A 15125-nucleotide genomic window follows, 5' to 3' on the forward strand; every position below is an offset into this window, starting at 1 on the left:
TAATCTTCTTAAGTCCTTCTGTAACCTCTCTACATCCTCAAAAATACCTGCCCCTCCACTTCTCTCCATATCGTCTGCAAACATTGCAACAATCTTCAATCCAATCATCCAGATCATTGACATACAAGCTAAAAAGAATCGGTCCTGTCTCAGACCCTTGCAAAACACAACTTGTCACCCGCAGCCAAAGAGTAAAGGCTCGCTTTATTCCCACTCCTTGTCTCCTGCCTATCAACTACTGCTTTACCCATGCTGGAATGTTTTCTGTCATACCCTGGGCTTGTAGCTTGTAGCTCTTACCCTACCAGGTGCGGCATTCAATTAAACCTCTGGTAGTTCCAGCTAACAAAAAACGATTCCTGGGAAGCTCAACGAGATAAACGGTGCAAGGTAAGAGAAAGGATAGAGGAGTCATTGCTGATATGACATTGAGGAAGGTAGTCACGGGCTGGATAGAATTTGCACAAGATGTGTATGAATGAGGAGATGAAACAACGTGTGTGAGGGATCAAGGACAATCACTGGTGGTCATTCAGCAATACACAGATACTAAATAGTAGCTCATAATACGATATAAAAACACGAAAATGACAAAACTACGTTTGTAGATCAAATAACAATAACTTTGGCTTATCCTTTTTACCCCTCCTCAAACCTTATTAACACCCCATAAAAAGTATCCCATCGGGATACATAACGACTTCATACGGCTACTGCTCTACACTTGACTACTAGACACTGTAGAAAGCCGTGGGCACAGCTGAGGACATGGCAGAAGCCAGACTCCCCTCCCTGAACTGTGCGTGCACTTCCTTTGGCATCGATAAAGCAGACAGCATTATCTAAGATCCTTATAACCCTGGGCATTCTCGCCTTTCACCCACATTGAAGACTTGAAAACATGGAAAACACATCGACCAGATCTCAGGGACCGCTTCCACGCTGCTGTTAGAAGCAAACTGAATTGATCCCACTACGACAAGGTAGTCTCCTGACTTCAGAATATAACTCCATTTGATCTTGCACCGTATGCCGAACTACACTGCACTTTCTCTGCAGCAAAAGTGCTTTATAATACCCTATTATTGCCTCGAAGAACTGTTGTAATGTGTTGATCTGAATGAATAGTATTTAAGACAGGATTTTGACTGTATCTCCGTACATGATAATAATAAACGGATTCTGAAGTGATGTTTAACTGAAGTTTACAAATTATTCAGAAACCCAGAAAAATGGAAAAGGCTTATTTCCCTTATTATTTGGGTTATAGATATTGGCTGCGATTCGGCATGTCGTAACAGTGGAAAGGATTCAACAACAAAAACAAAACGATGTCATCCCGCAACGAAAGGTCGCGACAGACCTCGATCTCACTGTCTTGTCTGAACGGGATAAAGGTGAAACGTATACGTGGAACAGTGTCCCGAAGGTGCAATTACTCTGCTTAAGCAACACTGACAGCAAAAACACAACAAGCCGAAGGGACGCTTCCTAAGCCCTGTAATTAAGTGAAAGAGTTATCGATCCATATGAACGTTGGATCCGATACCGAGGCGAGTAATGGAAGTAAAATTCCCGGAATATATCACAACGGATGGGTTTAATCCCGGCATCACCACCTCATTCCGCTGCTAGGACCAGAGCAATAGGGGTTGAGCGGCGGCTCACCTCATGCGGCTCGGTGTGAAAGTCCGACTTCGCGGGCCGACCCCGGTATGTTCTCACCAGCAAGCGTGGAGAGGCCGCCAGAACGGAGAAGTGAATGGGAATCACTACCCGATAACAGGCGAGCACGCTGAGACCAGTTTCAATACTCACCAATGAGAACTTGATGCCTTCACGGACGGAGAATGGATCCTTTCCCGGATTCCCGACCCTTGGGGTAATGGTCCTCTCCCAATCCCGACCCCGCAGACGATCCGCCGCCGCCGACCTGCTTCCACACAGAACTGAAGGAAAGCCGGGACTGTAGTTGATACGTCACCAGAGCTGGGGGCGGGGCCTCGGAAACAAACCCGCAGAGTCTGCAGAGCTGCGGTAAAATGGGAGCGGGAAAAGGGCTCACGGGATGTACACATACATATAGGTTTATGACATTTTACAAGTATTTGCAATTTTCGCCGTCAGCTGTGATTCTACCAATAAAAGTACATAAGCACATGCGAATATATCAACAGATGTTGTGGCTATGTTTAGATACACATACACAGACATGACAGATTGTGCAGCATTCGACTGAACACACATCGTTCTGGTGTGCTTGGGTTAAGTCTCAGCGAGGAAGAACGTTTGTACTGATCTGCATTGACTGTGTTCTCCCGCTAAGGAAACTAAGGATCTAGTTGCAGAGAGACGTGCAGAGCCCAAGTCTGAAGCTTGTTGATTCGTACTGAGAGGATGATGGTGTTAAACGCAATTTCTCTCAACAACAGCAACTTCGGATGTGCTTCTTTTTCTTTTTTTTTTGTTTTATGCGCGAGGTTATTTCGTTGCTCCCAAGTAGAATAAAAAGCCAGTGAAAGTGTACTGCTGAGATTCTAATATCTGTCCAGAAGTACTTAAATACGAATCATCGGGACTGCCGTGATTTTCACATTCCTGCAAGCATTCGCTATTTCCAGCAACTACTCTATTTGATCCTGTCTCCACTGCTCAGGGAAATTGCCAGCATGTCCTGCTTCTCTGTTCCAGCTAATTCTGTCCTTCTCAAATCTGTCTGCCCTTAAACATTCATGTTCCCATGTAACAAACCTGCAGAAAGCATGAGAGCGGATAGCGTGCAACAGGGAGGAGATGCGGAAGTGCGCACAGAAAATGCGCAGACTCCTCTGTGACACCAGGGCCACGCGGAGCACGTGACAAGGTACACACACCAGAACAGATTACCCGTGAACCCTACAGGTCAATAACTGCGTCGCCTCCATTTCTGGTAGGCTGAATGCACGTTTCAATGCACGATTTGACCAATTGAACAATGAAAGAAAAGCCTCCTTTTGTCCAGAGGAACAGGGACTCTGTCTGGCCGCAGCCGAGGTGAGGAGGACACTACCGAGGGAAATACAAAGCAAATCCGCAGAGTCGGACAATTTACCCAGTTAGTGGCCAATGGGCCATGTGGCCCAGGAAAGAGAAGACTTAACAGACAACTTTTATATCTCTCCGAAAGAGTCCACTGTCTCTTCAAGCTTCAAGGCAGCCGCCATGATTCCGGTGCCCAGGAGAACAACGATAACTGGGCTAAATGATAACGCCCAGTGGCTCTGAATTCAACAGTAATTCTGTGCTTTGAGCGGGTGGTAATGGGTCGTATAAAATATCGCGCGGTTACATGGGATCATTTCCAGTTCGCCTTCCGCTCAAACGGTTCCATTGATGCTGTCATGATCTTTCCCTTCTACCCAATTCGTCACACCGAGAAGACGATGCCTCGTACGCTAGGATGTTGTTCACATGTCTCAGCTCGGCGTTAACACGATCATCCCTCAAAGGCTGGTGGGTGAACTACCCTCGCTGAGATTCAACACTCCTCTCTGTAACTGGAGCTTAAACTTCTTGACCGAAAGCCCCACCCAGTCCGTGTTGGCAGAAACATCACAAGCTCCATTACGCTGAGAGCTGATCACCCCTCTCCAAACCCACTCAGGGTTTTGTACTCAGACCGCTGCTCTCCAAATTGTTGAATGACGTCTGCACTGCCATATTCTACAGTGCTTGGTATCATCAGCAACAATGACGAAATATTACCAAGAAGCAACGAATGTAAGAAGCAATCAGTGCAAGAAGCAATGAGCGTGTTAAGCTGCACCGGGCTTAGTGAGTTTGTGCAGCCGAGAAACCGTTTCCAACGTGCGGGATAAATTGGGTAAATTACACAGCGTCCTGAACCTTCCACAGATTCCACAATATACAGATCAGAACACCGAAGTTCGTCCTTATCTGAACCTGGTTGGGACCAAAAGTGGAAAACTTGCCCCGTAAGGTCGGACAGGTCTTCGCACCAGAGGGGCTGCTCCTCCCTGAAACCCCGTACACCCCGGTTATGTAGCGCGTTACCTGCAGCTATGGGCAGAGAAATGGCAGATGGATTTAAATTAGGTTAGGAGGTGAGGTATTGCACTTGGGAGTTCTAATATTAATTGAAGGCCTGCAGTAAACAGTTGTATCATTTACGAACAGGGGCATCTCGTGGTGCAAATGTATCGCTCTCTGAAATGACAATCCAAGTAAATGAGGAGCCAAACAAGGCATAAGGCGTTTTTCTGGTCAGATGTCGAGTTGTTGACCTTAAACGGCGGACTGCAGTTGCAGATGGACATGGAGGCCCTGACGAGGGAGCAGAGGAGTTTCATCAATATGCTGTCCGAGCGGTTTGCTGTATTTTGTTACCTCTGTCAAGCCCTTCGAGGGCTTATTTTACAGATTGTGTCAAGGTGGTGTTTCGCTGGTCTAGTGCCCTCACTTTCGAGGTGAGGGTAGCCAGTCGGTGCTCTGCTTCTGATACCTGTTGTAACTAATTTTCAACAGCATGTCCAATAAGGCCGTATCCTTGCTCGTCTCCTGATCAGAAAACCGATTATTATTTAACACAGTGGAGACTATACCCTGATATTGATATTACTGCACTTTAACTCACGGGAAGGCAACTTACGGGCAATATGTTGGCCGGTTCTCCCAATCCATGACTGCTGTCCGTCCACTCCACTACGTTAAACTCAGTCTTCCCTTCGGTTACGTCATGCTATTTCTGGAACATTGTGGTCAACCCTGCCGACTAGACCAATGCGTGACGAAAATATTTTAAAATTCGTCCCTTGTGCATTTTTGTTTCAGCAGCAAAGGTACCGCAAAGCAGGCACGGTACACGTAGTACAGGTTAAAAGATATTGCTTCAGCGGATTCATATTATGAATAAGCTAAAAAATAACGATACATATAAAAAAGAGACAAAACAATATTCCCAACCAATCACTGTGCAAACACGAAAAATCTGCAGATGCTGGAATATCAAGCAACACACATCAAAGTTGCTGGTGAACGCAGCAGGCCAGGCAGCATCTCTAGGAAGAGGTACAGTCGAAACATATGTGTCGCAATCACTGTGCAACTCTTTACAACACAGTGCTGCATAGAAACGCAGATGCCAACGGTATTTTTTCCTCTCTCTCCATGTCCTTGTCTCTATCTTCAAATCTTATGTTGTAACCCAGCATAAGAGACCTTGCCCAACTACAGAAGAAAAAAAAATGCCCGATTTATACCTTTCAAGATCTCAGTACTTTTCCAGACAAATATCATCTTCTATTCTCTAGGCTGTAGACTTCTAATTACCCGAAGTTCTTACACATTCCGATAGACCAGTTCCGTTGCAGCTCTCAAAAAATTCCCTTGACAAAACCGTTTTGTCTTACAACTTTCCATTTTCTGTTACGTATTTTCTGTGACCTGATCCAGGTGTGTAAGGTGATGAGAGACATTGATCATATTGATAACCAGAATCTTTTTCTCTGGGCTGAAATGGCTAATACGAGGGGAGGGCATAGTTTTAAGATCCCATCCCCCCCCCCTCATCCCATCCCCCCTCCCCCTTATCCCATCCCCCCTCCCCCCTTATCGCATCCCCCTCTCATCCCATCCCCCCCTTCATCCCATCCCCCCTCCCTCCCCTCTCTCATCCCTCCACCTCTCTCTCCCCCCTCTCAGGTTTTATCCCTCTCTGTCCCTCCTCCCTTCATTCACACTCTCTCATTCCTCTCCATTTTCACCTTTCTCCCCCTCTCCCTTCCAATTTCTCTCTCTCTCTCTCTCTCTCTCTCCCTTGTTCCCATCCGCTCTTCCTTTCGTTTTCCTGCCTTCCTCTCGCCGCTCTCCTCCTTTCCAGTCTCTCTCTCTCTCTCCGTCCATCCCCCCCCCCCCGTCCGTTATCTCTCTCTGTCCCATCACTGTCCCTCCCCACCGCCTTCTCTCTGTCGTTCTCAGTCTATCTCTCTCTCTCTCTCTCTCTCTCTCTCTCTCTCTCTCTGCGACAGACCATCGCCTGCCTGGTCGCGAATGTGATCTGCGCTCTCGCCTGCCCTCCCGCCGTCATCCTGTACTCGCTGACCGTCCGGGTCTTCCCCTGCATCGGGTACTGCTACACCGGGTGCCGGATGGTGACTGTTCCGCCCCCCGCCCCGCACACCCAATACACTGGCGAACCAGCCCTCAACACCCCCTCAACCCCCGGAGATCTCCACTCGGCCTTCCCCTCTCCCGCGACGCTTTCCTCCCTCCCGGTAGCGCTCCCTCCCTCCACGCCAAGCTCCCTCAGAACCCCCCCTCCCCTCGGTTGTAGCGTCCCCTCCCCCGGCAGCTCCTTCCACAGACGGGCCACCCTCTGGGTGAAACAGTTTCCCCTCGGAGTCCCCTATTAAATCTCTAAAACCTGCGCCCTCTGGTTCTCGATTCCCCGACCCTGGGGAAATGTCTGTGTTCGTTCACCCTGTCTGTGCCCCTGGTGGTTTTACACACCCCTGTCAGGTCACCCCGACACTCCCGGGAATAAATTCCCAACCCGCCCGACCTCTCTCCGTAACTCAGTCCCTCCAGTCCCGGCGACATCCCCGTAAATCCCCAGGATCTCCGGTCTCCTGTTCCCGGTGTCCGATCCGACGATGGCGGGGATGCCGAACGCCGCCTTCACCGCCCCGTCTCCCCGTCACCCCACTTTCAAGGAACCGTCACCCGAAACCTGGTGTGTTCCATCACCACTGTCACCCCCTCTCCGTCACCCAAAACCTGTCACCCCTGTCACCCCCTCTCCGTCTCCCCACTTTCAGGGAACCGTCACCCGAAACCTGATGTGTTCCGTGAAGAGAAAGCTACATTCCCGAGACAGGAGTTACCAGAGATTTCTCTCCACTCCCCCCAACACTTGTAAACACATCTCCCTCTCCCACACTCCCCCTCTCTCCCCACCCAACGCGCTCCTTCCCTCTCCCCCGACTTTACCCCCATACCCAAACAACTCTTCCCCTCCTCCTTCTTACCGGCCATCTCTCCCTCTTCACTCCCCCCCTCACTATCTCTTCCCCTCTCACCCCTCCCTCGGAACTACCCCTCTTCTCTCTCACACTCTCAACTCTCCCACACTCTATCTCTCCTCTCTGCTCAACTTTGTCTTTCACCCCCCTTTCCCCCTTTCCGTCTCTCACCCCCTCTCTCCCCTCTGCCTCGTTCACCCCTCTCTGTCCCTCATCCCCTCTCCGTCTCTCCCCCCTCTGTTCTCCACCTTTCTCTCCCTCCCTGTCCGACCTCTCTCATCTCCAGCCTCTCACATTTCCCTCCCACCTCTCTCTACCCTCTGACTTCCACCACTCTCTCCCCCCCGTCTACTCTCCCTTTATCAACTATTCTCTGCCGCCTCTCCTCTTTCTCCCCATCTCTCTCCCACCCACCCCCTCTCTTCCTCACCCATCGCCCCCCAGTCTCTTCCTCCCCGTCTGGGTCTCCCACCTCCGCCTACCCCAAACTCCCGCTCCCGACCCTACCCTCTCTCCCCCCTCTTCTGTCTCTCTCTTCCCCGGCCCGAGCCCTTCTCTCTCCCTCTCTCACCCCATGTCTCCCTCTCTCCGTCTGGCAGAGGTCTGTGAGCGGGGTGACGGTGATTTTGCTGGTGAACTGCCTGGTCTCCCTGGTGATGTCCGTCCTCACGGCCATCGTCAACTGCAGGAACCTCGAGTGCTGCGCCGTGCGGCCTCCGGTGGTGAGTGGGATCTTCCTGTGCACCTGGGGGGGGTGGGCGGCGGGGGATGGGACGTGGGTGGGAGAGATGGGGGGAGATGGAAAGAGGGTGGGGAGAGATGGGAGGGAGCAAGAGAGAGAGATGGGGGCAGAAAGGGAATGAAAGGGGTGGGGAGAGGAGGATAGGGAGGGGGAGAGAGAGGTGGGAGGAAGAGATGGAGGGACAGAGGGTGTGGAGAGAGGGACGGAGGGAGAGAGAGGCTGTGGGAGTGGGTAGTGGATCCTGTCTCCTCTCCTCACCTTCTCTTTCTCCCGTCCCCTCCTCAATCTGATCCCTCCCTCTCCCCCACCCACAGAGAATGGTGGTGATCCACGCTAACCAGCTCGCACCGCCGGACCTCGCCTCCATCTTCTCCAGCGAACCGGCGCCCACCCCGGCCTCTGACGGGCCCCAGTGACGACACGTTCCCCGCTCCACGGGACAGCCCAAAGGATTCGGGCCGAGCGGCCTGAAAGGAAAATCAAGGCCGGATTTTGGAGACGGAGTTGGGGGTGGGGGTTGGTGGGTAACATTCCCGTGGTCACATTCCTCCCCGTGGGAACCCCCCAGTTCAAGCTCCCTTGTTACGAGTCGCCCTGTCCCACCCGCGGCATCCGGTCACTCCTGACACACTCCGCTCTCTGTCCCCTCTATCACCGCCCCTCTCACCCTGGCTGGTGGCCATTTTGTGATGGTTATCATTGAAACCGCTCTCCCAGCATCGTAGAAATAGTCACACCCTTTTCCTCACCTCCCACTCACTTCCCTCCCTGTTTATTCAATCTCAACTCCTCATCGCCCTCTCTTTCAGTTACCCTGTGAGTCTCTCCACTACTCACTCCATCACTCCTGACACCCTCCCCTCTCCGTCCCCTTGTCCTTTCTCCTGCCATCCAACACATTCTGGGTGGTGAACGTTGTCCGATGGGAAATTTCGCTCCCTCACCCGATCCCTTCCCTCTCTCGTTGAGTGAGTCTCTCCCCTCTCCCTCCGTTCAGACACTCAACTCTCCGTCCCATCAGCCCAGATCGCGTCTCGACCTCTCGCTCCCCATTTCCCCTGTCCGCGCTCTCCTTCTTGCCGTCCGTCTTATTTGCGAAGGATCGAAATCACCCACCCTTCCCCCACACGCCCCATCCTGTTCCTGCCCACCCTCTCCTTTCAGACCCCTCTTTCCTGGTCCTGCAACTTCCCCTCCCTTCCCGTCCCATCAGATCCCCTCCCACCTCGTCCCATTACTTTCCCTCCTTCCTGGTCAGATCACTCCCGCTCCCTTCCTGTCGTTTCACTCCTCCTCACCCCGACTCTATCTTATCCACGTCACCACCAGTTTGTGACAGGAACTTTCGCCTCCCCTTTTCGTCCCCTATTGAGTCAATGACTTCGCCACGGTCACCGTCTCATCAGTCCACTCCTCGTCCCGTCACTCCTCTTCCTCCCAAACCCCTCACCCCTCCTCCCCAAAACCCACATGTATATGTGTATGTGTGAATATCTGAGATATATACATTAGTTTATTCAATGACAAAATTATTAGAATTAAAACATACATGAAATACCCAAGACTATATAAAACACAAATTAAAATACTGTTATTATAATCAATAAGACACTCGATCCCGGGATTGTATCCACGGGCACCGCATGTTCCTTCGCCATAGATTCTGTGTGCGACTGTGACCATTGTAAGTCAGTGTCTCACTCCATCCCTGGCGGCCACATTAACCAAGGAACACACACAAAAATTCTGGTGAACACAGCAGGCCAGGCAGCATCTCTAGGAAGAGGTACAGTCGACGTTTCGGGTCGAGACCCTTCGTCAGGACTAATTTAAAGAAGAGATAGTCAGAGATTGGAAAGTGGGAGGGGGAGGGGGAGGGATGGGGCCAAGAGCTGGACAGTTAATTGGCAAACGGTATACAGAGTTGGAGAAGGGGGGGGGGTCATGGGACAGGAGGCCTAGGGAAAAAGAAAGGGGAGGTGAACCCACTATAGTGAGAGGGACAGAGGGAGAAAAAAGGGAGAGAAAAAATGGGGAAAAATAATAATGATAATAAATAATAAATAAGGGATGGGGTACAAAGCAGAGGTGGGGCATTAACTGAAGTTAGAGAAGTCAATGTTCATGCCATCAGGTTGGAGGCTACCCAGACGGAATATAAGGTGTTGTTCCTCCAATCTGAGTGTGGCTTCATCTTTACAGTAGAGGAGGCCGTGGAAAGACATGTCAGAATGGGAATGGGACGTGGAATTAAAATGTGTGGCCACTGGGAGATCCTGCTTTCTCTGGTGGACAGGGCTTAGTTGTTCAGCAAAGCGGTCTCCCAGTCTGCGTCGGGTCTCGCCAATATATAGAAGGCCACATCGGGAGCACCGGACGCAGTATATCACCCCAGCCGACTCACAGGTGAAGTCTCGCCTCACCTGGAAGGACTGTCTGGGGCCCTGAATGGTGGTGAGGGAGGAAGTGTAAGGGCATGTGTAGCACTTGTTCCGCTTACAAGGATTAGTGCTGGGTGGGAGATAGGTGGGAAGGGATGTGGGGGGGACGAATGGACAAGGGAGTCACTGGGATTGTGTGATGGAACGGCGTGGAGGGAGCTTCACGCTGTGTCTGACCCCGGGAGTGTGTGATGGGACGGTGTGGTGGGAGATTCACTCTGTGTTTGACCCCGGGAGTGTGTGATGGGATGGTATAGAGGGAGTTTCATGCTGTGTTTGACCCCGGGAGTGTGTGATGGGACTTTATTTATCATTTCCCTTTTTTGTCCCCTTGCCCATCCTCTGGGTTCCCCCTCCTCACCCTTTTCCTTCTCCCTGGACCTCCTGTCCCATGATCCTCTCATGCCCTTTTGCCAATCACCTGTCCAGCTCTTGGCTCCATCCCTCCCCCTCCTGTCTTCTCCTATCATTTTGGATCTCCCCCTCCCCCTCCAACTTTCAAATCTCTTACTCACTCTTCCCTCAGTTAGTCCTGACGAAGGGTCTCGACTGTACCTCTTCCTAGAGATGCTGCCTGGCCTGCTGCGTTCACCAGCAACTTTGATGCGTGTTGTTTATTATCAAAGTTCTTATTTGTCACCATATACTACCCCGAGATTCATTTTATTGCAGTCATTTACAGGACAATAAATCAATATAGCAGAATTTATGAAAAACTATACAAAAACAAAGACTAACCAACAAGCAACGTGCAAAGGAAGGGAAATTTGTGCAAATAAAATATTAAATAATACTGACACGAGTTGTAAATTATTTGAAAGTGAGTCCGTAGGTTGTGGAATCAGTTCAGAGTTGATGTGAGTGAAGTTATCCACGCCGGTGTCTCAGAAAAAACCCGCCATCATTGGGCCCTTCCTGTCTGTGTAATTCCCCGGCATGAAACGTAAAAGTTGCCCGTGGACGCAGCAGGCCAGCCAGCATTACGTACTCCCGGGATAATCCCACCCCGGGACACCGGTGTCCCAGACTGAGCCCCGGCCCCCGGGCTCTTCCTGTCTGTGTCATTCCCGGGGTCCCGAACCCGCACATCCGGCAGAAGCAGCGCCGCTGGACAGGAGGCGGAAATACGTCACCACAGGAGAACAGCGAGCGACGCACAGCGTGAGCCTAAAGCTAGTTCCGTTAGAACGGTTGGGAATTAAACCTGGCGCGTGGCCATTAAAGGTAAGGGGAAGGTGGGGGGCGGGAGTTAAAGGGGAGGGCGGGGAATCGGCTAAACTGTCGGCATCCCGCGGGCGGGGATGTTCACACATTCAGATGTTCACACGGACACGGTCAGTCCGGGTCTGGGTTCCTGCAGAGATCTCAGTTCCTTCCTCCCGGTCCCACTGAACCGATTGTCCCACAGCCTGAAACAGATGGGAGAATAAAGACGAAATAAACAGATCACACAACAGTGTCAGTAACAGGGAACAACACTCGCAGACTAATATCACCAGAAAACCCGCGGATCCGCTGATATTTTATCACATTGAACATTAACACAGACACTCACCCGATCCGCTCCAGACTCGGGAGGGTCAGTATGAGGCGGCGGAGAGCGGGGACAGATCCGTCTGTCAGCGAGTTTAATCCCAGGCTCAGCTTCGTCAGTGATGGGTTTGTACTGAGAGCAGAGACGAGATCCTCGACACCAGAATCTGTGAGACCGACACCCCACAGCCTGGAGATGAGAGAGAGTGAGGGTGAAGGACACAGAGAGACAGGAGACGGTACAAATCCCCAGTGTTTATCAGCAACACAATTACTGATCACATTAATGTTCAGTGTCAGACACCCAGTGACTGTAAACACAATCTCCCACAGTCTGGTACTTACCACAGTTTCTGTATTTTACACTCCGGGTTCCTCAGAGCCGCAGACACCAGTTTCACTCCTGAATCGCCCAGTTTATTAAAACTCAGTCTAAACACAAACAGACAAATTGATGCACAAAGTGATTCAAACCGTGGGTCTGAGGGAATTTCTCTCACTCGGATATTTGAGGAAACATTAAACCCTTCAGTAAATCACTGATCGGAGTTCCCATCACCGTCAATGTCCCTCACTGCCCAGCTCCAGGGTATTCACCGAATGTCAGTAATTTAGTCTGTCGGTGTGACCCTGTAAACTCCACATATCCTGTTTCATTCCCCGATGGTTAGAAACGTGTTCCTGACCTGAGAGGGTCGGGAGGGGCAGGGATGAAGGTGGAACGGGGATGGGGAACAGAGATCCCACAGGACGAAGGGTGATGGCATTTGTTACAATTCTTCACAATCGTATTTATCACAGTTTTACCCAAATCCCTTTACATTGAAACAACACAACTGGACAGTTTCACATTTCAGAGTGAGAGATAAATCAAGTTACCCCAACTCCTGGCACTTGTGCAGCCCGGGTCCCAGCCGCTGGATTCCTTCACACTGAATGTGGCAGTTCTCCAGGTCGAGGTGTTTTATTGTATCACAGTATCCGATGACATGAGACAGGACCGCGCAGTCAATCGGGGTCAGTGTCATTCCACGAAATGAAAGTGTTTTCACGGATCCCAGTGCGGCCTGAGCCAGTCCACTATTCTGAGACTCAAACAGGTAGTGTAATGTGTTCAGGAGGTTCCTTTTACCAGATTCACTCCATGTGTTTCCACTCTGGCGTTTAACCTCCTCCTTCACCCAGTCAATCACCCGGCAGGTTGTTTGATGAGGAAATGGACCCAGAAACTCCTCCAGGCCCCGAGCTGTCATTGGGGAGGAGAGACCAGCAACAAAGCGGAGAAATACCTCAAATCGACCGTCTGTCGTGTTGTGGGCTTCAGTGAGGAATCTCAGGATATCCCCGGGATGTGGATTCAGGAATTGTGCGACTGCGGCTACAAACTCTTGGATGGTGAGGTGTGGGAATGTGTACACCACGCTCCGGGCAGAATCCTCTCTCTCCAAAAGCTCCATCAGGAACCCGGACAGGAACTGGGAAGGCTGCAGATTGTATTTGATCAAATCTCCATCTGTAAACACAATCTTCCTCTCGGACACTCCTCTGAAGGCCATCTGACCAACCCTGAGTAACACATCACGGGGGTTCTCAATCTCACGGCCGTGGTTTTTCAGGATGTTGTAAATATAGTAGGAATACAGTTGGGTGATGGTCTTGGGAACTCGCTGCGGGTCCCTGACTCTTTGTGTGAAGAAGGGGCCCAGTGCCAGAGCGAGGATCCAGCAGTAGGAGGGGTTGTAGCTCATGGTGTACAGGATCTCGTTCTCCTTCACGTGTTTGAAAACAGCTGCTGCCACTGTCTGATCTTCAAAATGCCTGATGAAATATTCCTTCCGTTCCTCACCAACAAATCCCAGGATTTCAGCCCAGACACCGATCTCTGCCTTTTCCAATAAATGTAACGCAGTGGGGCGGGTGGTCACCAGCACTGAACACCCTGGGAGCAGCCTGCCCTGGATTAAACTGTACACAATGTCAGACACTTCACACCACCACTCGGGATCTGGGCACTGGTGCTTGGGTTCTGTATCTCTCCGACTGTCAGCAAAATCTATTCTGTGTTTGAATTCATCCAAACCATCAAATATAAACAGCAATCCCTTTGGGTTCTTCCAGACCTCTGTCAGGATATTCCCAAAGTAAGGATACTGATCCAGAATCAGTTCCTTCAGGTTTATTCTGCAGTTAATGGAGTTTAAATCCCGGAATTTGAAACTGAAGACAAACTGGAATTGTTGGAATATTTTCCCCGTGGCCCAGTCATAAACAATCTTTTGTACCATTGTTGTTTTCCCAATCCCTGGCACTCCGGCCACTGTTGCCGAACTCCCAGATTTGGATTTACTCCAGGAAAAGCTGCTCTGGAACAGCTGATCAGTGCGGATTTTTTCCAGCTCTCTGCGGAGATGTTCCTCTCTCCACTCCTCATGGTCTCTGCCTCTTGCCAGCAGTTCATGTTCCACCAGTCTCCGATCTCGAACAGTAGAAATGACCGTGAGCTCAGCGTATCGATCAACCAGCTGGAAAACCTTCACCTTCTCCCTCATCAGGATCGTGTTCACTCTCAGTGTTTCAGTTTGTGCCCGCAGAGTCTCCTTGTGTTTCTGTTGAACATCTTCCATGGGAACAGACAGTGAACAAACTGTTAGATGCCTCAACTCAGAACTCGGTATTTAAATACACAAGAGTTAGCTCAAAGCTATTGCATTAATTGGGGTCTCACAGTGTGTCAGGAACCTTTTGAGGCCTGTGGGGTCTCACAGTGTGTCAGGTCCCTCTCAGGGGTGTGTGGGGTCTCACAGTGTGTCAGGTCCCTCTCAGGGGTGTGTGGGGTCTTACAGCGTGTCAGGACACTGTTAGGGGTGTGTGGGGTTGCACAGTGTATCAAGAGCCTGTCAGGGGTGTGTGGGGTCTCAGAGTGTGTCAGGACCCTCTCAGGGTTGTTTGAGGGATCATAGTGTGTCAGGACCCACAATGTGTCAGTGTTTCACCGTGCGTCGGGACACTATCAGGGGTGTGTGCGGTCTCACAGTGTGTCAGGACCCTGTCAGGGGTGTGTGGGGTCTCACAGTCTGTCAGGACGCTGTCACGGGTTTCTGGGGTTTTGCAGTGTGTCAGGACCCTGTTACTGGTTTGCGGGGTTTCACAGTGTGTCAGGACCCTTTTCCGGGGGTGGGGGGTCTCAGAGTGTGTCAGGACCCTGCCAGGGTTGTGTGGGGTCTCACAGTGTGTCAGGTCCCTGTCAGGGGTGTGTGGGGTCTCACAGTGTGTCAGGACCCTGTCAGGGGTGTGTGGGGTCTCACAGTGTGTCAGGACCCTGCCAGGGTTGTGTGGGGTCTCGCAGTGTGTCAGGCCCTTGTCAGGGGTGTGTGGTCTCACAGTGTGTCA

General features: G+C 51.0%; 1 protein-coding gene across 1 annotated transcript in view; it reads right to left on the reverse strand.

The window, feature by feature from the left end:
• LOC140207815 (uncharacterized) overlaps nt 1–15125 on the reverse strand; it is a 138662-nt gene that overhangs the window by 42528 nt on the left and 81009 nt on the right. The window contains exons 7-14 of the mRNA XM_072276378.1: nt 12615–14352; nt 12081–12167; nt 11758–11925; nt 11530–11611; nt 8100–8228; nt 7591–7764; nt 1876–2032; nt 1669–1772 (exon numbers count right to left, since the gene is read on the reverse strand). Of these exons, the coding sequence (XP_072132479.1) occupies nt 1669–1772; nt 1876–2032; nt 7591–7764; nt 8100–8228; nt 11530–11611; nt 11758–11925; nt 12081–12167; nt 12615–14352 (2639 nt within the window). The remainder of the gene's footprint in view (nt 1–1668; nt 1773–1875; nt 2033–7590; nt 7765–8099; nt 8229–11529; nt 11612–11757; nt 11926–12080; nt 12168–12614; nt 14353–15125) is intronic.

The sequence above is a fragment of the Mobula birostris genome, chromosome 13 (genome assembly GCF_030028105.1).
Source record: "Mobula birostris isolate sMobBir1 chromosome 13, sMobBir1.hap1, whole genome shotgun sequence".
NCBI classification, from domain to species: domain Eukaryota; kingdom Metazoa; phylum Chordata; class Chondrichthyes; order Myliobatiformes; family Myliobatidae; genus Mobula; species Mobula birostris.